This window comes from Bos taurus, chromosome 13 (genome assembly GCF_002263795.3).
Source record: "Bos taurus isolate L1 Dominette 01449 registration number 42190680 breed Hereford chromosome 13, ARS-UCD2.0, whole genome shotgun sequence".
Classification (NCBI taxonomy): Eukaryota; Metazoa; Chordata; class Mammalia; order Artiodactyla; family Bovidae; genus Bos; species Bos taurus.
Genome location: NC_037340.1, coordinates 75805078 through 75826647, shown reverse-complemented (window position 1 = coordinate 75826647; position 21570 = coordinate 75805078). Strand labels below are relative to the sequence as shown.

The 21570-nt window shown below is 47.2% G+C and overlaps 1 protein-coding gene and 1 non-coding gene across 37 annotated transcripts in view; both read left to right on the top strand.

Moving 5' to 3' along the window:
- Positions 1-21570, top strand: part of ZMYND8 (zinc finger MYND-type containing 8) — a 124927-nt gene that overhangs the window by 73159 nt on the left and 30198 nt on the right. For 33 of the 36 annotated variants that reach the window (XM_015474134.3, XM_005214585.5, XM_005214583.5 and 30 more), the window contains 2 exons: positions 10709-10849; positions 20851-21003. In XM_015474134.3, coding sequence (XP_015329620.2) covers positions 10709-10849; positions 20851-21003 — 294 coding nt within the window. The remainder of the gene's footprint in view (positions 1-10708; positions 10850-20850; positions 21004-21570) is intronic. The other 3 variants (XM_025000397.2, XM_025000396.2, XM_025000389.2) reach the window with 1 other exon arrangement.
- Positions 16052-16198, top strand: LOC112449409 (small nucleolar RNA SNORA79). The gene has a single exon (XR_003037981.1). It is a non-coding gene; the product is annotated as a small nucleolar RNA SNORA79 (small nucleolar RNA).

Sequence of the window (21570 nt, the reverse complement as noted above, 5' to 3'; positions counted from 1 at the left end):
TATATTTCATGTAGTCAGAAGGGCACTTAGCACAGGCTGGGGGTTTTGTAAATGTAGATAATAAATGATGTGTTTTAGCCGGCACTCGTGAATTGTACATCAAAGTAGATTATCTGATTAAATTATTTGTGACTTCAAAGGCAATTAGGTCTTCCTTTGGGCAAGATTTATGGCTTTATAAAAGGATTGGCATCCATTTGAAGCCATAATTGAAACGAGCATTTCCAAATGTCTTTCTGCTTTTGAAAATGTCTAGAGTGATTTAAAACAGGGTTTCTCAACCCCAGCACTACTGACATTTTGGGATTTGGGTGGGGCTGTCCTGTGCCCTGCAGCATCCCTCCACCCATTTGATGCCAGTCTGCACCCCTGCCGTGGTCAGAACCTCTCCAGACATTGTCACACATGGTCATCTCTCCAGTCCTCATCGGGAATCATAGATGTAGGTACCATGCTTTTGATTTTCAGCACCAATAAAACTTTGCTCAGCCTTCAGGTTTGAATCTCTTCAATATTTATATTTCATCATTTCCCCCTGAATATAAAATATTCCTTTGAAATTTTAACATTGTAGAATAAATAGTCCATTATTCCATCCTGAGAGGTGACAGCTACTAAGAATTGGGTGGTCCTTCAGATTTTTATCATGTTGATGATGACAGTAATAAAAATTATTTTTGTGTGCGTGATAGAATGGGATCATACTGAACTTTTTGCTTCTTTCAATTTGGCATTGTGTCTTTAACATCATTTTATTTGCATGCACTTATTATTGGGCTTCTCTGGTGGATCAGTGGTAAAGAATCTGCCTGCCAATGCAGGAGACACAGATTTTATCCCTGGGTCAGGAAGATGCCCTGGAGAAGGAAATGGCAACCCACTCCAGTATCCTTTGCCTGGGAAATCCCATGGACAGAGGACTCTGGAGGGCTGCAGTCCATGGGGTTGAAAAGAGTTGGACACAACTTAGTGGCTAAACATCAACAGCATTTCTCATGTTTTATGAAATCATATGAATGCAGATGTTTTAAACAGATACATCAACTTGTTTTCTTAATGTCAACTGTATATAAATATATATATATAGAGAGAGGGAGAGAGTCCTTGCTCACTTTCTAACCCCCAGTGCTGAAGGTGTGTTGGCCAGCTTAGTATTTTACATGTTTCTCTAGATGGTCATGAATAAAAGTCTTCAAGAACATATCTATTGAATGTTACTGGAATCATACAGAATTCCTCTCACTTCCTTACATTTTTTATATTAATAAATATATTTTTGCACCCGTTTTAATGCTTCTCCCCCACAAGAAAACCATAGTAAAAGCATTTTAAAAAGAGCAAAATGGTCCATAATCTAAATGCCTCTAGTTGACTTTATTTTAAAAAAATGATGAAACGACTAAACGCACATGGTTAGAATTAAAACAAAATGAAACCCAGGCAATATTAGAGCAGGTCAGAAAGGTATATAAGAAAAGGTAAAGGTTTTTTTTTTTTGTTAATCTTTGAATTCTGGGCTCCAGTTTTTCTCCAAAGTTTGTATGGCTATAGAATGTGCTGATAGGAAAAAAAAAGTATGCATTCATTTAAGGATGTGGGACTGCTTTTGGAAAGTATTTACACATATGGGGGCATTTCTGTACACTTGATTTTACCTCTCTCTTTTTTCCACACTTGTTATTTTTTGGCTGTACTGTGTGACTTGTGGTCCAACCCAGGCCCTTGGCAATGAAAATGCAGAGTCTGCACCACTGGGCTGCCAGGGAATTCCCTGTATGCCCTGTATGTTTCATTTTTATTTTTAAAAATATTTATTTATTTGACTGTGTCAGGGTTTAGTTGCAGCACGCTAGACCTTCAGTCTTTGTTGTGGCATGCGGGGTTTTTTTTAATTGCCATATGCGAACTCTTAGTTGAGGCATGTGGGATCTAGTAGGCTGACCAGGGGTCAAACCCAGGCCCCCTCACTGGGAACAGAGAGTCCCTGGACTCCACACCAGGGAAGGCCCAAGTTGTTATTTTTTGTACCAAGCGTACCATGCAGATGAAGAGGCTGTAGGATAGAGCCTATAAATAGACAGACTGTATCTATTTATCTCTGTGCCTGTTAGCTGAGTTTACCTTTATTTATATCCAACTCAAGTTTCTCTCTAAATGTGCTTCTTGAGCTTTTGTATTTTTTTCTGTGGGCTGCTTATCCATGTTTCTTCCTTGGCCGCTTAATCACTCACAACGCTGCAGAATGTCAAGGAGATGGTGTACATTGGCACCTGCGTATGAGAGAGGTTTCATTTTGATCGTCATTATCATTTCTTTATTACTTATTGTGACCACAGTCATGAGAAGAGAAATGGAGACCTGATTCTTCAATTAATCATCTCGCATATCGACTCATTCTGTCATCTCCGGTGCCTGGCAGTGTCAGAGGCCGGCAAGGAGGCTGTGCTTGTGGAGCTGGCATTCTCAAGGCAGGAGGGGCACTGGGGCCACCTTAGGTGGGGCCAGCAGGGAGGGCTTCAAAGGGATGGTGTTGGACCCAGATGTAGAGGACTGCCAGCCGGAGGATCTGAGTGGGAGTGGTGGGTAGTGGGGAGGGTGTCTTTCCTGGGAAATTCCAAGTGTAAAGGTTTGAGGTAGGAGCAGACTTGATCTTGGAAGGGCTAAGCACAAAAGGCCACGTGGCTGGAGATTGCAGAAAGAGACGAGGAAAGGTCCTTGGATTTTATGCTGGCCGGCAGGACGCCCCTGAGTGCTCCCTTTCCTTGTTTTAGGTGGCTCACAGCTGCTAGGTGGAGGTGCCCCGGGAGAGGGGTGCTGTGGCAGGCAGTTGGGGGACCAGTGCGAAGCTTTTACAGGGTCTCTGTGGAAATGGTAGGTAAGGGCAGTGTTTCCCAACCTTTTTTTTTTTTTTCCATTGATTATCACCCCCTAAGGAGCCTTTTTTGACACTTTCTTCCTAATCGTTCTCCTGTGAATTTTTTAAGTGGAGGTGAGAATCACATAACAGAAGATCGATCATTTAAAAGCCAACAATTTAACGGTATTTAGTGCAGTCACCACATTGTGTGATACTGTGCATTCACCGCTGTTACCTCATCCAAAACTTTTCTGTCACTGCAGAATCAAATCCTGTGTCTACCAAGCCTCCCCTCCTCATCCCTCCGCCTCCCCCACCCCATCCTCTGAGCCTAGCCCCGCCAGCCACCAGGCTGCATTCTATTTGAATGTGCCCATTCCGGATATTTCATTTTAGTGAAATCCTGTAAAACGGGGCCTTTGTGTCTGGGTCCTCTGATGTCATACGATGTTTTCACCCACATTGCAGCGCGCATCCGAACTTCATTCTTTTGCACGATGGCTTTTCTGTTGATGGGTGTTTGGGTTGTTTCCATCTTTGGGCTGAATAGGGCTGCCTTGAGGCGTTGTTTGAGTGCAAGTTTTCAGTTCTTTGGGCTCTATATCTAGGAGTGGACCCTCATGAAATTTGAAAGTATTATATGTCCCATTACATACTGTGAATGGGCTTTATATATATAAAGAGTAAGATTTTTTTCAGGCCCTAAGATCTATTTTGGGGGCCCACATTACCCCTGTTCAGAATTCACGGACTAAGGTGATAGCCCTGGAGATGGGGGTGGAGATAAGTGGGGAGATTTGGCTATATTTTCGAAGTGGTGTGCAGAGGCCTCGCTGAAGGTTGGGTGAGGCATGGTTTAGACATGTTTCTTAAACCTTCAATACTTAAGTTGTATTAACAAAGGAAACTTTCTGAAATTAAAGGCTCATTTTTCCAATAATTATTTTTTTAACTCTGTGAATATATACACAGACACACACACACGTATATATATATACACACACACACACAATTATAAAACTAATGACTCCTGTGTTTCTGGCAAATTCCCTGCAGCAGGCTCTCAGTCGGGGAGGGCTCTGCTAGATTGCCTGCCGGCTGCTGCTTCTTACTTTTGTAACTTGATCTGTTAAGAAAGGAAATATGGACTCTACTTGCTTGAGTTCTCTGTGTGACCCCACACTTTTGCAGGCTTTTGGTTCCTACTACCCTCTGGGGTTAGAGTTCCTCGTCAGAGTTGCCTGCAGCCAGAAGCAGAACTTCTGGAGTGTGTTAAGACCCTCTCTTGAGACCTCATGGCTCCCTCGTTTACTTCAGTTAAGTTCAGTTCAGTCGCTCAGTCGTGTCCGACTCTTCGCCACCCCATGAATCGCAGCACGCCAGGCCTCCCTGTCCATCACCAACTCCCGGAGTTCACTCAGACTCAGGTCCGTCGAGTCAGTGATGCCATCCAGCCATCTCATCCTCTGTCGTCCCCTTCTTCTCCTACCCCTAATTCCTCCCAGCATCAGAGTCTTTTCCAATGAGTCAACCCTTCGCATGAGGTGGCCAAAGTACTGGAGTTTCAGCTTTAGCATCATTCCCTCCAAAGAAATCCCAGGGCTGATCTCCTTCAGAATGGACTGGTTGGATCTCCTTGCAGTCCAAGGGACTCTCAAGAGTCTTCTCCAACACCACAGTTCAAAAGCATCAATTCTTCGGCGCTCAGCTTTCTTCACAGTCCAACTCTCACATCCATACATGACCACTGGAAAAACCATAGCCTTGACTAGATGGACTTTTGTTGGCAAAGTAATGTCTCTGCTTTTGAATATGCTATCTAGGTTGGTCATAACTTTCCTTTCAAGGAGAAAGTGTCTTTTAATTTCATGGCTGCAGTCACCATCTGCAGTGATTTTGGAGCCCAGAAAAATAAAGTCTGACACTGTTTCCACTGTTTCCCCTTCTATTTCCCATGAAGTGATGGGACCAGATGCCATGATCTTCGTTTTCTGAATGTTGAGCTTTAAGCCAACTTATTCACTCTCTACTTTCATTTTCATCAAGAGGCTTTTTAGTTCCTCTTCACTTTGTGCCATAATGGTGGTGTCATCTGCATATCTGAGGTTATTGATATTTCTCCAGGCAATCTTGGTTCCAGCTTGTGCTTCTTCCAGCCCAGTGTTTCCCATGATGTACTCTTCATAGAAGTTAAATAAGCAGGGTGACAATATACAGCCCTAATGTACTCCTTTTCCTATTTGGAACCAGTCTGTTGTTCCATGTCCAGTTTGAACTGTTGCTTCCTGACCTGCATATAGGTTTCTCAAGAGGCAGGTCAGGTGGTCTGGTATTCCCATCTCTTTCAGAATTTTCCACAGTTTATTGTGATCCACACAGTCAAAGGCATTGGCATAGTCAATAAAGCAGAAATAAATGTTTTTCTGGAACTCTCTTGCTTTTTCCATGATCCAGCGGATGTTGGCACTTTGATCTCTGGTTCCTCTGCCTTTTCTAAAACCAGCTTGAACATCTGGAAGTTCACGGTTCACGTATTGCTGAAGCCTGGCTTGGAGAATTTTGAGCATTACTTTACTAGCGTGTGAAATGAGTGCAACTGTGCGGTAGCTTGAGCATTCTTTGGCATTGCCTTTCTTTGGGATTGGAATGCAAACTGACCTTTTCTAGTCCTGTGGCCACTGCTGAGTTTTCCAAATTTGCTGGCATATTGAGTGCAGCACGTTTACAGCATCATCTTTCAGGATCTGAAATAGCTCCACTGGAATTCCATCACCTCCACTAGCTTTGTTCGTAGTGATGCTTTCTAAGGCCCACTTGACTTCACATTCCAGGATGTCTGGCTCTAAGTGAGTGATCACACCACCGTGATCATCTTGGTCGTAAAGATCTTTTTTGTACAGTTCCTCTTTGTATTCTTGCCACCTCTTCTTAATATCTTCTGCTTCTGTTAGGTCCATACCATTCCTGTCCTTTATCGAGCCCATCTTTGCATGAAATGTTCCCTTGGTATCTCTTAATTTTCTTGAAGAGATCTCTAGTCTTTCCCATTCTGTTGTTTTGCATTGATCACTGAGGAAGGCTTTCTTATCTCTTCTTGCTATTCTTTGGAACTCTGCATTCAGATGCTTATATCTTTCCTTTTCTCTTTTGCTTTTCACTTCTCTTCTTTTCACAGCTATTTGTAAGGCCTCCTCAGACAGCCATTTTGCTTTTTTGCATTTCTTTTCCATGATCTTGATGGAATGGTCTTGATCCCTGTTTCCTGTACAGTGTCACGAACCTCCGTCCATAGTTCATCAGGCACTCTGTCTATCAGATCTAGTCCCTTAAATCTATTTCTCACTTCCACTGTATAATCATAAGGGATTTGATTTAAGTCATACCTGAATGGTCTACTGGTTTTCCCTACTTTCTTCAATTTCAGTCTGAATTTGGCAATAAGGAGTTCATGATCTGAGCCACAGTCAGCTCCTGGTCTTGTTTTTGTTGACTGTATAGAGCTTCTCCATCTTTGGCTGCAAAGAATATAATCAATCTGATTTCGGTGTTGACTATCTGGTGATGTCCATGTGTAGAGTCTTCTCTTGTGTTGTTGGAAGAGGGTGTTTGCTATGACCAGTGCATTTTCTTGGCAAAACTCTATTAGTCTTTGCCCTGCTTCATTCCGTATTCCAAGGCCAAATTTGCCTGTTACTACAGGTGTTTCTTGACTTCCCACTTTTGCATTCCAGTCCCCTATAATGAAAAGGATGTCTTTTTTGGGTGTTAGTTATAAAAGGTCTTCATAGAACCGTTCAACTTCAGCTTCTTCAGCGTTACTGGTTGGGGCATAGACTTGGATTACTGTGATACTGAATGGTTTGCCTTGGAAACGAACAGAGAGCATTCTGTCGTTTTTGAGATTGCATCCAAGTACTGCATTTTGGACTCTTTTGTTGATCATGATGGCTACTCCATTTCTTCTGAGGGATTCCTGCCTGCAGTAGTAGATATAATGGTCATCTGAGTTAAATTCACCCATTCCAGTCCATTTCAGTTCGCTGATTCCTAGAATGTTGACATTCACTCTTGCCATCTCGTTTGACCACTTCCAATTTGCCTTGATTCATGGACCTGACATCCCAGGTTCCTATGCAATATTGCTTTTTACAGCATCGGACCTTGCTTCTATCACCAGTCACATCCACAGCTGGGTATTGTTTTTGCTTTGGCTCCATCCCTTCATTCTTTCTGGAGTTATTTCTCCACTGATCTCCAGTAGCATATTGAGCACCTGCTGACCTGGGGAATTCCTCTTTCAGTATCCTATCATTTTGCCTTTTCATACTGTTCATGGGGTTCTCAAGGCAATCCCTTGTCCAGTGGACCACATTCTGTCAGACCTCTCCACCATGACCCGCCTGTCTTGGGTGGCCCCACGGGCGTGGCTTAGTTTCTTTGAGTTAGATAAGGCTGTGGTCCTAGTGTGATTAGATTGACTAGTTTTCTGTGAGTATGGTTTCTGCCCTCTGATGCCCTCTTGCAACACCTACCGTCTTACTTGGGTTTCTCCTACCTTGGACGTGGGGTATCTCTTCAGGGCTGCTCCAGCAAAGTGCAGCCGCTGTTCCTTACCTTGGAGGAGGGGTATCTCCTCACCGCCGCCCCTCCTGACCTGGAACGTGGAATAGCTCCTCTAGGCCCTCCTGCGCCGGCGCAGCCACCGCTCGACCTGGGGTAGCTCCTCCCCGCCGCCGCCCCTGGCGTCGGACGTGGGGTAGGTCCTCTCGGCTGCTCCTGCGCTATTGCAGCCTGGCACTCTCCACCGCCGCCCCTGACTTCAGACGCGGGGTAGCTCCTCTCCGCCGCCGCCCCTGGCCTCGGACGTGGGGTAGGTCCTCTCGGCTGCTCCTCGCTGTTGCAGCCTGGCACTCTGGGCTGCCGCCCCTGACTTCGGACGCAGGGTAGCTCCTCGGCTGCCGCCCCTGACCTTGGACGGGGGGGTAGCTCCTCCCGGCTGCCGCCCCTGATCTCGGACGTGGGGTAGCTCCTCTCGGCCGTTCCTGCGCCGTCGCAGCCTGGTACTCTCGGCCACTGCCCCTGACCTCGGACGTAGGGTAACTCTTCTTGGCTGCCGCCTCTCGGGCATGGGGGTCCTCCCGGCTTCTGCCCCTGACCTCGGACGTGGGGTAGCTCCTCTCGGCCGCGCTGTGTGCGCCGGTCGCAGCCGCCCGCGCTGTGTGCTTTTAATTAAGGGAATGCAACTAAAAAGGCCTTGACTTTAGTCCTTGCGGAGGGAGCACACTACCCTGCTGTTTTCAGCCACTGCTCATCTCTTTTGGAAACAACGTACATGAATGAATAATCATAATTTTAAAGTCCTAATGTTGAAGATTTTGTTTTTACTACTTACATCTTTTGAAATGCCTTTATCTTTCTTTATTCTTACTTCTTTGTGCGACAAGCATTTCTGCTTGTTGGAGTGCCTGCAGTTAGAGAACAAGTGGGAATCAGGGTCATGATTTGAGAGGATGTTGTCTGCCAGGTGCTGGGGCAGGCATTTAATCCTTCCAGTAAAACTGATTATATTTTTAAACAATTTAAATTCTCAAGATAATGTCAAATGTTTATTGAGCACTTGCTAAGCACCAGTTGGCATGTATTTGCTTATCTCATTCTGGCCTCCTCACCTTATTTGCAAATAAGGTGAAGGTTTCCTGGAGACACACCTCCTTCATCCCTGTATGGATTTATCAACCTTAGCACTGTTAACATTTGAGGCCAAAGATAATTATTTGTTCTGAGGCGGGGTGCTGTGTTATGCATCATAGGATGTTTAGCAGCATCCCTGGTCTCTACCTACTAGATTCCAGAGCACCTCCCTCCCCAGCTGTGACAAACAAAAATGTTTATAGACACTGTCCACTGCTCCTTGGAGGGCAGAGTCACTCCTGGCTAAGAATCACAGGTTAGATGATTGAAACCAAAACCCTGGAGGTTAATGGGGAAATAATGGGGAAATAATATGATACTAATAGCAGAGGGTAATATAGTACTTAATAGAGATCAGGCACTGTTTAGATAATTGATGAATTTATTTGTTCCTTATAGTTGATGAGTTAGGTGCTTTTTTGGTTGTTTTTTTAGTGACTTTAGAAAACTTTACTTCTTTGGCTGCGCCAGCTCCTAGTTGCAGCACTCAGGATCTTCTAATTGGGGCATGTGGGATCTTTAGTTACAGCACGGGAACTCCTAGTTGTGGAATGTGGGATCTAGTTCCCTGACCAGGGATTGAACCCAGGCCCCCCGCCTTGGGACATGGAGTCTTAGCCACTGGACCACCAGGGAAGTCCCCAAGTTGGGTACTTTTATTGATCCTATTGTATTATATTATCAGTGTCCCTCCTTGTAGCCATCAGGAAAGGAGATTTGAAGACATTAAGTTACTTGCCCAAAGTCACATTGTACGTCAGCCACAGAGTTGGGATTTGAACCTCGCCTTCTGGCTCCTGATCTGTGCTTGGATCCGTTGCTCCCTACGTCTAGAGTCTTTCCCACTGTGTTGTGTTAAAAATAGCATTGGCAGGTCTTGGCCCTGGAGCTGGGGCTGCCTCATGTAGGTTGACCGGCTGAACCTGGTGTAGAGTTAAATCCATTAAATCCTCACTCTGAGGATCCCTGTTTGGCAGATAAAGAAACCAAGGCAAGAACCCACCACCAGCGTGTCTAAGCACATGTGAAGTCCCCGGGATGTCTCAGTTCTAAACCCCTCACCATCCACAGCTTTCTTGAGGTTTCCTGTGCGTCTGAGGGGATGGACAATCATTTGGTTGCCTGTCACACGTTGTTTGTTTTTTTTTTTTAATGTTTGTTTATTTCAGCTGCTCTGAGTCTTAGTTGTGGCATTCAGGATCTTTAGTTGCGACACATGGGATCGAGTGCCCTGACCAGGGGTAGAACCTGGGCCCTCTGCACTGAGAGCGCAGAGTCTTAGCCACTGGACCACCAGGAAAGTCCCTGTCCCATGTTTATAGTAACAGGACAGCCCAGTAGTATAGAGCCATTGCAGCAAAGGGGCGGTATCTCAGAGATTCTTGGCAGGTTCCGGTTGGCCCATTCGAACTCTTTGTTTTGTTAAATGGTTTGGTTTCTGTCCTGCCTCCCGCTACCCAGTGGACAGGGCTCAGGGGAGCAGTAAGTAGGGAATTTTAACTTCTTTTTATTTTTTTATTCCCCCCCCCCCCCAACTTCTTTTTAAAAGACTCGGGCATAGGTATGACTCTGTCCTATAAGAGTTTGAAACCCAGTGAGGAGGCAGATAATTGACCAGACACTCCCTCACTCCATCTGGCATGGAGTTTGGCTTCGTTCAGCGTCGCAGGACCTTTGAAATGGGAAGCCCACGAGCCCCCAGCGGGTCAAGCTGGCCCCCGGGGCAGGTGCAGTGGCTGAGCGCACGGCCCCTGTGTCTCCCACAAACGGATGACATGCCATTTGTAAGCCTGGCTCTGGCCTCTGCATCTGGACTGTGGTGGGGGCCGGTTTAATCGCTCTTTATTTTGAGATTTACACCCGTGAATGGGCCAAACCAATTTCAGTGGCAGCTTAGCCGATTTGTCTTAGAGCTTTGTGTTTAATAGAATGACTGGGGTGGCCTTTTTCCTTCGTGGCTTTAAGGGTTTAACATTGGGTTAAAGCTCTTTGCTCGAAATAAATGGCCAGCCCTTCCCGCTTCATCCCCTCCATGGTGCTTTGGGGGTCTCGTTGAAATCAAATACAGTTTCTGTACTCTGTTCTCTGCCCCACACCTACAAGCTTGATATGTTCCTTTATTTGTAAATCTGTCTTTTAACAAGTAACCTGCTTTTTCAGCTTCACCAGCCTCCACCAAGACAGGACAAGCGGGGAGTTTATCCGGCAGCCCAAAACCTTTCTCTCCTCAAGTATCAACGCCAGTCACCACAAAAACGGACAAGACATCCACCACAGGAAGCATCCTGAATCTTAACCTGGGTCAGTTGAAATTTTGGGAAGCTTCTTTCTGTGGCAGCTGTGCATGTTTCTGCAAGTTAAAATGTCCTCTTTTGTGTGTGGTTCTTTTTTTTTAAGGTTGGTATTTTTATTTTATTTTCTTTGTGTTTGGCCATGTGGGATCCTAGTTCTCTGACCAGGGGTTGAACCCGTGCCCCCTGCATTAGAAGCATGGAGTCTTAACCACTGCACCACCAGGGGAATCCTCGTGTGTGGTTCTTGAACCACTCTTTTCTCTGTGCGGAATATTGAAAAGATACAGTGGATGGAGATGAGAAGAGATGAGTAGAAGGAACTGGCAGAGCATTGCTCAGGACTTGTTGAAATGCAAGGCTGTTTTACTGTGAAACACTTGAGGCCAGTGTTTACCACCTTACTTGCCCTTGACCACAGCAGCCCAGTTCTTCCGTGTGTAAAATGTATATTTCAAGTTATCTGTATACATGTAGTATCTATTGTTTTATGAATCAGTATTTACTTTCTTTTTAAAAAAACTTACTGAGTCTCAGTAGATTCTTCCGAAAGCATTATCTCAGGTCAAAGTCTTTAACTAAACTTGGCACCAGGAGTGCTAAACACTCAACTGTGAAGTTATTTTATTAATTCATTGCATCATGAGCCCGGATTTTGATTGAGCATCTGTTATGTGCTGTGCACTGTGTTCGGCCTGGGGCAGAGAGCGGTGAGTGTGGGCCTTGCTGTCTTGTGGAGCTAGGTTCTACAGAGGGAGAAATAATAATCAAACTGAAAAAAAACCAAGACAGGTCATGTCGTCATGGAAGGTAAAAGGCGTTCCTTCGACAAGGGGAGAGCTGGGCAGGATGGCGGCGGGGAGCAAGAGGCAGTGGTTAGGGGAAGCCTCTGGGGAGGTGATATCCCATCAAGGGTTTGTCTGACAAGGAAAGATAACCATTCCAGTATTAGGAGGAAGAACATTCTAGAAGGAAGAGGAATGTCAAGGCCTTAGGATCAGTCTGAACTTGGTGTGTTGTAGCAATGGTAAGGAAGCCCAGTGACACGTCCCAGTGGGTGAAGGGGCCGAGGTGAGGTGTTGAGGTCAGAGAACACAGTGACCTTGTGGACTTTGAGGTGGGGCCATCTGGGCAGAGGAGTGATGTGACCGGGCATTTTAGAAGGACCTCTCTGAGTGCTGTGTTGGGAATTAGCCTGTGTCAGCCATTCTTCACCAGGGACAGCCCCCCCCCCCCCCCCCCACCTCGTCCCAGGGGACACTTGGCAACGTCTGGACACATTTTTCAGTTGTCATAGCTCGCGGGGAGGCTGTTGCTACCAGCATCCAGAGCGAGCCCCGCAAAGGAGATCTGCTGGATCGTGCCTGGGTTGACAGATTTGGTTACAGCAGGAGAAATAGGAGCCAAGGGTTCAGTTTTCGATTTCGTAAGTTTGAGATGCCTGCTAGATTCCTAGGTGGAGAGGGCATGAGGGCAGGTGGAGGCCTGGATCAGGCCAGGTCAGGGCAGAACATGTAATTCTGAGAATATTGATTTCTTCATGGGATTGGATTCAAAGCAGTAGGTCTCATAACTTAGGGGAAGGAGGGACGCTGCTAGACTTTCTGCAGTGCACAAAACAGTCCCCACGACAGAGAATTGTCCAGCCTCGATGGGGGCACTGCTGAGGCTCAGAGACCCTGGCCCAGAGCATAAAGAGAGTGAGAGGCTGGAGCCACCTGCCCATGTTGGTGTTTAGTCGGTCAGTCGTGTCTGACTCTTTGCAACCCCACGGACTGTAGCCCCCCAGGCTCCTCTGTCCATGGGATTTTCCAGGCAAGAACACTGGAGTGGGTTGCCGTTTCCTTCTCCAGGGGATCTTCCTGACCCAGGGATAGAACCTGAGTCTCCTGCATTGGCAGCCGGGTTCTTTGCCATCAGGGTAGCCCATTTGCCATGTAGACCTTAGGAAAAGTGAGCGGAGGAGACTGAGAAAGGAGCAGGAGACAAGCAGAAAGCAACGCTCAGGGTGTATGATCCAGAGCCCTTTGAATACACCAGGTTTTAGGGAGGGAGGGCAATGGCACCCCACTCCAGTTCTCTTGCCTGGAAAATTCCATGGACGGAGGAGCCTGATGGGGTGCAGTCCATGGGGTTGCGAAGAGTCGGACAAGATTGAGCGACTTCATTTTCACTTTTCACTTTCGTGCATTATAGAAGGAAATGGCAATCCACTCCAGTATTCTTGCCTGGAGAATCCCAGGGACGGGGGAGCCTGGTGGGCTGCCGTCTATGGGGTCGCACAGAGTCAGACATGACTGAAGCGACTTAGCAACAGCAGCAGGGAGGGAGGGGAAGCCACCTGTGTGGAGTGATGCTCCAGCCTGAATTCACAGCCTCTGGTGGTCAGTGCCCTCTGGGCTCATCTTGTCCTGAGATGCCATTTTCAGATGGAGGAGCTGAGGCCTGGAGAGGAGGCCCTAAGGGACTGGGATTGCAGAGGCAGAGGTGGCGGGGCTGGGGCGCGTCTCTGTCCCCACAGAGGCCGAGGCCGTGTTCACCCCCATCACCTGATTGTCCGGCCCAGAAGTGACGGGACAGGCTGGGCAGTGGCTTGAGGGGCTCCCGCTCAGGTTGGCTGGTGGGAACTCCTTATTTGAACACACGAGGACCCATCTGCGCCCCTGGGGATCACTCCCGTTCTCAGCAGTGTGGTGTGCTTTCTCACACTCTCCTCCACAGCGTCAAAAAGAAAGCTGTATGGAGGCGTTCTCACAGTCACCCTTCCTAATTGCCAGTCATGCGTGGCAGGACTAGCTCCTTCCCTAAACGAGGCTGTCCTTGGGCATCTGTGCCGTGCTCTGGGTCTTTCTGTTTGACTTGAGTCATGCGGTGGGAGAGAAAGGTTTTCTCCTGGCGTGTGTATCGGTGGTGGGCACAGTGGAGTCCCAGGCTCTCTTTGCAGAAGCTCCCTGCCAGCTCCTTCCATTCCTGGGACATAGGCTTCATGTCAGTAGAGACAAAAGCGTTGGCAATGTTGGCAGTTTATGGGCTGGCATTTCAGTTACCCGATGCCAAGAGGATCAGATAGGGACTGGTGAAAAGTGCTGTGAATGGGTAGAAAAATCAGAAAGTGGAGGGAAATAATAATTCTCATGGCACTTGATGTCTGGCATCCCCGTAACTATTTTGAGCAGAGAGAAGTGAGAGTGCCAGGGATAATAATGACATTATTCTGTCTAACAAAATAGTGTTTCATTAAAAAGCAAAACAAAACCAAAAACTAGAAAAGGCAAAATTATGCAGATGGAAAAAAGATCAGTTATTGCCTGGAGTTGGGGAGGGTTTGACTATACATCACAAAGGAACTCTTTGGTAGAGGGAATTGTTCTGCATCCTGTTTGTCCTGGTGGGTACTTGCATCTGCGCAGGTGTTAAAATTGATGTATTCTCCAAAAAGTGAATTTTACTCTCTGTGTTTGAAAACTATTAAAAAATATACAGTGACCTTCAAGGTAAGGTAATAGCACCATCGCACAGAGAAATAAAGTTACCTCCCAGGATCACACATGGTTTGTGGTTGAGTTTGGCCTTTAGATTTGGGTCTGTCTGCCGTGTGCAGCTTGTGTTTTTAATCAAGACACGTGAACTGCAGTGCTGCAGGACAGGGCATATTTTCACTCTCGTGGGCTCTTACCGCTTAGTGCTGTAGGGTTAGTTGGCCCAGCTGTAGGGGTCAAGGATCAGGTGAGGATTTGGATGGCAGTGGAATGAAGCACAGAGTGCGTTTTTCAAGGAAGCTGCTCCCACCCATCGAACTTGTGCTGTCCAACCCTGAATTTTCAAGAAAACAGAAATCCAGGTTTTTAGTATGAACTCTTCTAGGTTTTAAAAGTTGACCATCAGTTTCATTAAAAACCTCTGTTTGGGGATTTCCTGGAGGTTCAGTGTCTAGGACTGTGCTTTCACTACCAAGGGCGAGTTTGATCCCTGCTCAGGGAACTTCCCTGGTGGCTCAGATGGTAAAGCGTCTGTCTACAATGCGGGAGACCCGGGTTCGATCCCTGGGTCGGGAAGATCCCCTGGAGAAGGAAATGGCAACCCACTCCAGTACTCTTGCCTGGAAAATCCCATGGACGGAGGAGCTTGGTAGGCTGCAGTCCATGGGGTCACTACGAGTCGGACATGGCTGAGCGACTTCACTTCAGGGAACTAAAATCCCGGCAGCAAATTAAAATAGATAAACAAGGAAGTAAGTAAATAAACCAAGCCACCCATCACCTTTTAGACCAAAGAAACAAGTAGAACCAAAAATATAGCCAGCCCACTGGTTAGATACCAGTTGGATACTGTTACGGTTTATTTTACAGCATGACGGAGGGGAAGGCCCTGCTTGCTGATACACTGGGCCTCACTTGCTGTCTTGGGCCCCTTCTTCTGCTCTAAAATAAGGAGCCAAGTTAGGCAGATGGTTCTGGCTCCTTCTGTGCCCTTCTGGCAGTTAATAAGATGAGTCCTGAATAAGAATATGCTTGTGGCACGTGGTGGGATGGAGGTGGGGTGGGGTGTGTGTTTCTTTCCTTCACCTCGACTCCTTTTTGCTTTTTCTGGGAACCTTCTCTCCTCCTGTCTCATGCACGGTGTTTGCTTTGGGCTCAACAGACTCAGCAGTTAGTCATACTGTTAGTGACAAAATGTGCCTCGATGCCCCGTCAGAGATGCCGACGATGGAACGTCCTCAGACCCGAAAACTTGCCTCTGGTTTATTCTTCCACTGTTGCTGTCACCAGCAGGGGGCAAGACTGTGGAGGCCAGGCCTTCTTTGAGGATGTGGATGCGGGGCTGGGTACCCCGGTTGTCCAGATGTTGTCTTGATTTTTTTTAAGAGTGAATGAGGTGAGGAAGATCTCTGCTATACTGATTGATAAGAGCGTCTGCCCGGGTGTCTTGTCTAAAGATATTCCTTTGAAGGAACCGTTATCTTGTGCCTCCTGAAAGACCATTCTTTATAGTCTGCCTGTGTCTTTTGAATAAAGGAGTTCTTTTTTTTTTTTTAGTTTAAAAAGAAGTGCTTATATTTTTGTTTTAAAACTTTCTGTGGCAGGGGGAGGTGCATGATTCATGGCATGCAGGATCTTAGTTCCCGGATCGGAGATGGAACCTGTGCCCCCTGCAGTGAAAACTTTGTCTTAACCACTGACTGCCAAGGAAGCGCCCTTAAAACATTTTGTTGTGATGGCTGTTTCTCTTGTGGCTGGAGCCTTAGGCCGTGGGATTTTAGTCTGTCATACGTCTAAGCTGGCTTGTCTTCTCTCAGGACACCACAGGGATGGCTTGGCTGTTTGTTAGTGTGTTTTGACTTTTGCCGAATCACACAATTGAAGAAAAAAAATTGTTTTTATAAGTAATGAATGCACACCGGGAACAAATAGTCAAGTACGATCCCATGGTCTGTAGCCTGCCAGGCTCTTCTGTCCATGGAGATTCTTCAGGCAAGGATAGTGGAGTGGATTGGCATTCCCTTCTCCAAGTCAGAGTATAGAAGGACGATGAATGAAAAGGCAGTCCACACCTGTCACCTCTGATCACCTGTTCCTCTCTTCATCCTCCCCCTGCTGCCTGCGAAAAAGAGAGTGACCAGTGTTGGCTCCTTTGTTTGGTCCACCCTCTGCCCCTGTTGGCTCTATTTAGTCTCCTTGGAGAGCTCTTTTAGACATCAGTCTGGGTGATCTGGTCCCCAGTTAGCAACGTCTACACACTTTTGAAGCAGGGAATCCAGGTCGGGACGCTGCACTGTGTATCTCATGTGGGATCTTAGTACCCCGACTGGGGATCAAACCTGTGCTCCCTGCTGGAAGGTGGAGTCCTAACCACTGGACCTCCAGGGAATCCCCTGGACCCCTTTTTATTGTCCCAGCTGGGCCGTGAGTGCTCCCGTCTAGTGGGTGGAGGTCAGGGTTGCTGTCAAACATTCTGCAGTGCCAGAACCCCTCCTGGCCCCCTACCCCCACCCTGCTAGGCCCAAATGCCCACACCAAGAAGCCCGAGAACACATATATTAGTATTTGCATTTCCTTTCCTCCTTTTCTGCCTCGCACCAGCGCTCATGTCCTTGACTGACTATTTTCCTTTTCATTAAACAGATGGGCTTTCCATATCACCACACAGAGAGCTATGCTGCTGTTATTTTAGCGGCTGTATTTTATTCCCTTTAAAGGTGACCAGTAACTTATTCATCCAGGCACTTTACTTATTGAGTAGATCTCCATTTTTGCTGTTGGAAACAGCTGTGAGGAAGACCCTTCTGCCCAGGTGGTAGTGAACAGATCTAAAAACAGGATATGTTCCTAGAAGTGGAGCTGCAGGTCAGAGGCCTCGAGCTGCTGACATTTGGAAAGATATTGCCAGATTGCCCTCTGAAGGGTGGTTCTGATTTATGCTCCCTCCAGCAATGTGAGGATCGTGCCTTGTTTCTCTAGCGTGGGTGTTTTGTTTTTTTTTTTAATCCCTGGTTTCCATTTATAGCCTAAGCTGTCTTCCTATCAGCTGAGAAGTTCAAAATGTTGACAGCCAGGGTGGATTCTGCAAATATTCCCGATATAGAAGGGCAGAGGTGGAAGGAGTCCTGATAAGCCACTAGGAGCTAAATAAGAAAGAGAAGCTCATCTTTTCTCCCTGCGGAGGACAGTTGAGTCCACACACAGCTGAAAGTTTGAGAAAGATAATTACATCTGGCTTAACTCCTGAAGGTCCGCTCTCAGGGACCCTGGAGCAGCCCCCTCCCTGGCTTTTGGTGGTGTCTCGTTAGAATAAACATCACAATGGAGAAGTGCTTTATCTTTTCATTCTTCTTGATTATGAATGTTCAGTCTTAGGCTAAAGGTAAGGGATTGCCCTTACGTAGGCACGCAAAGGAGGCAGCATGCCCATAAGGCTTCCCGGGTGGCTCTGTGGTGAAGAATCCGCCCGTCAGTGCGGGTTCCTGGGTCAGGGAGATCCCCTGGAGAAGGAAGTGGCCGTCCATTCCAGTATTCCTGCCTGGGAAATCTCGTGGACAGAGGAGCCTGGTGCGCTGCAGTCCATAGGGTTGCAAAGACTCAGACATGACTGAGCGCACGTGCAAAAACAAAACAAAACCACGCAGTGTAGACACACACAGGTGCACACACGTGCTCATACTGGATTATTTTGGTGATGTGTAGATCTGTTTGTATGAACCCCAAGGTTTCATACAAGGTGCATAAGGGTTAAGGCTAATCGTGAGGCATTTTCTTTCCTCACAGACAACGTTGGTCCAAATACAGGGGCTTACAGCCTTGCCTGCCAGTTGTGAACACCTGGGGAAGCTTTATATGGCCAGTGCTTAGGCCTCCCCCCATGCTGGTGAATTCAGTCTCTGGGGATGGGGCCAAGTAGTCAGGGTTTTGGTTTTTTTTTAAAGCTCTGGACTAGACAGTGAGCAATTTCAATGTGCGGCCAAGGTTAGCAGTCAGGGGTCCACAGTTTCCAGCCTGTGGACCAAATCTGGCCCCCAACTTGTTTTTGTAAATAAAGTTTTATTGGAATGCAGCCACATTCATTTAACACATTATTTTATGGCACTCAGCAGAGCCTATACACCTGCAGAGCTTCATTTATTCTGTGGCCCTTTATGGAAAAAATTTGGTTGACCCTTGCCTGATATGGTCAGTTGTGTTTTTCGGTAACGGCTGTGTGGAATCTGTTAACCACATAGGAATGTTGTAGAGGACAGGGTGTCCTCCTGTAACGTAGGCAACACCGCCGTCTCCTGCTTCTCCACTTCATGAAAAGTATTTTTGTGAGATACTTCTTTTCCAACTTTATGCTTGAAAAGGCTGCCTGCAGTTTCCCTCTGGAACGCAGTGCTTCTTCATTTCTGAGAGCAGAAATGACGAGACGGGCCTCGCATCTTCCCCCTTTTACTGTCGTGTTCTTGGCTCAGCAGTTGAAGTCCTTAAGTCCTGATTACACTGTTGTTTAATCAGATCTTCTTCTTTTCTCTGTTCCCCAGTTGTCCTCTTTTTTTTTTTTCTCTTTTATCTCTTTCACTCTCTCTGTTTACTTTGTAAGATGCCTCTCCAGTAAAATTGAATGAATATTCTTCCCCCTCTGAAGTAGTTGTGCATTCAGCCATTCTCCTTGCAAGCATCTTCAGTCCTGGCCCCCAGAGACTCTCTGAAGGTCCCCTGATCAGCGTGTGCACACACACCAGACAAACACATGCGTGCACACACAGGTCTGTTTTTTTTAGAGCCGTTGCTTTAATGACAAGGATGCTGTTCCTGTTTGCTTTGAAAGCTCACTTTTGGAATCTCACTGGTGGCCAACCTGAAGTGTGTCTTTGGGACAGGGCTCTTCCTGATCTTACCTCGTTATGGTGATAAATGAAGTTGGAGCAATTTGTGGCTCCAGTCATCTATGAGTGGGTTGTGTAGGACTTTGGGGAGACTACCTGTGGCCCTTTAAGTGGGTAAATCTCTGGTGTGTGGTGTTAGGAGCATGCCCCTGTCTTGGGTACAGGGCGGAATGCTAGGGTCACGTTAAGGGGAGGAATGAAGGCTTTGGAGGAGCCTGCAGTCCAGCACTCAGCCTGTATCTTGGTCTTTGCACCAGGTTGGTGGCTAGAGGTGGCCTTCTGGGTGGGGTAACAAAGAGATGGGCGAAGTCAGGTAGTGAGTGCGTAGCCAGTGGAACTAGCTCACAGGTGGCTCATCTTTGTTCTTGATGGATCCTTGAGGGATCCCACATCCTTTCTGACCCTGACCCGCTTTCAGGGATTGAGAAGAGGAGCTGGGCACCCCCCACCCCCTTATCAGACCCCAAGTGCATTCTCTGCTTGGGGTCTTAGAGGCAACGTCAGGGTGAAAGACCATGCTTCCTTCCTGCAGAGTCTCTCAATGTTTCCCGGCCTTTGCTACTTCCACCATTTTGTCCCCTTTTTATGTTTTGGGGAGTAGCTAGAGGAGGCAGCAGAGGAGGTAGGGAAGGAGTTCAAGACGTACAAGCTCATGGATCCTTTGGAATCTGGGCCAGCTTGGTCGTACAAAGACCCACAGCAACTGTGGTGTGGGGGTGGGGGTGGGCAGAACCTCTGGACCTGAGTCATTAAGCAGGGGCCTTTGCCTGCAGTCAGGGTGAGGAGGCGTTGACATCTTACCTGAGCAAGAAGACATAGGTTCATGTCCAAAACTAAGCGGTCCCCATTCCTCAGACAGATGCCAGGAGCCAAAGGGAGGTACAGCACACCAGCTGGAGCGTCTGCCCGTCTTGTATTTCCCCTTTCCTTAAGTATTTATTTGTTTATTTGGCTAGGCTGGGTCTTATTTGTGAGACTCGGGGTCTTTGGCCTTCCTTGGCGGCATGTGAACTCTTAGTTGCTGTATGTGGGATCTAGTTCCCCGACTAGAGATCGAACCTGGGCCTGCTGCATTGGGAGTACAGAGTCTTAACCTCTGTACCCCAGGGAGGTTCCTGTTTACCCTTTCTTTCTAATTTGAGCTCCAGACTAGGTCGGCGAAGATCAAAGTCTCTGTGGTAAAGGAGGAGCTGGGCTCCCCGTCTTTATCAACATGTTCTCCGCAAGGCTCAGCGCCTCTCTAGGTTACAAGCCCTCTCTGATCTGGGCCTGAAATTCAAAGCAAACTGGCCAGACTCAGTGTCACTTTATCTGCTGTTGTTGAGGTTGAACATAGCGTAACCTTTGGCTTTGGAGGATCCATAGTGATGCTGAGCTTCCTAGAAACCAACGATCTGGCTGGGATTGTGCATTTTCTGTATTGAAAGCAACCCAGGCGATAGTTCAGTAGAAACCGGCCAAATGTTCTCTCAGGCTCTTATCGCCAAGTCAGCCCTGGCCATCGAGTAGATAATATTGTTGGGATAAACAGACACATTTTAGGTTTTTTCCTCCTGGGCTCAAAAGCGTGTTTTCGAGAAGAAGCCGAGTGATGAGCGTAATTCACTAGTTCCCTCCAGTGCTTGATCTTATGAGGGTGTGGTGGTGTCTTCCAGATCGAAGCAAGGCCGAGATGGACCTGAAGGAGCTGAGTGAGTCTGTCCAGCAGCAGTCTGCTCCTGTTCCTCTCATCTCTCCCAAGCGACAGATTCGCAGCAGATTCCAGCTAAATCTCGACAAGACGATAGAGAGTTGCAAAGCACAATTAGGTATGTGTCTCGGTTTGCTTATATCGTTATCACCATCATTACTTTAGGGGGACCACCTGGATGAAATGAAAGCCTGATCCTGGCTGCTGTTTGCGCAGCAGGTTTAACTTTGGTGTGTTTGTTCAACAAAAAATTATTTCTCAGGGCAGAATATTTCACATTTGCTAGTTAATTGTTCAGTGGGGTATTTTGAGTTTGTCAGAGTGCATTCTTTGATTGTGACAGCCTGCTGATCTGAGGTGCCGCTTGTAAGAAAGTTTGGAAGCAGGAAGAGCCTCTTGAGTTTGCCGTTGTGCTTCTCTGCACGTGTCGGCGTCTCCACTTCAGCATCACGTGTATCCCACAAGTGTCCCCAGCACAAACCCTTCCCCTCCAGGCTGGGCCACACCCCCCTGTCCCCGCCCCCGGCACATACATCCTGATTCTGTATCTATTTTCCCCTTTCCTCGTCCTGCCTGCCTTTTTACACTGCCTACCTGAATCCTATCCCTAAGGCTGAGCTTGGGCGTCACCTCCTTCAGGAAGTCTTCCTTGACTGCCCTCCCCATCTGCCCACCTCCTTTGGTA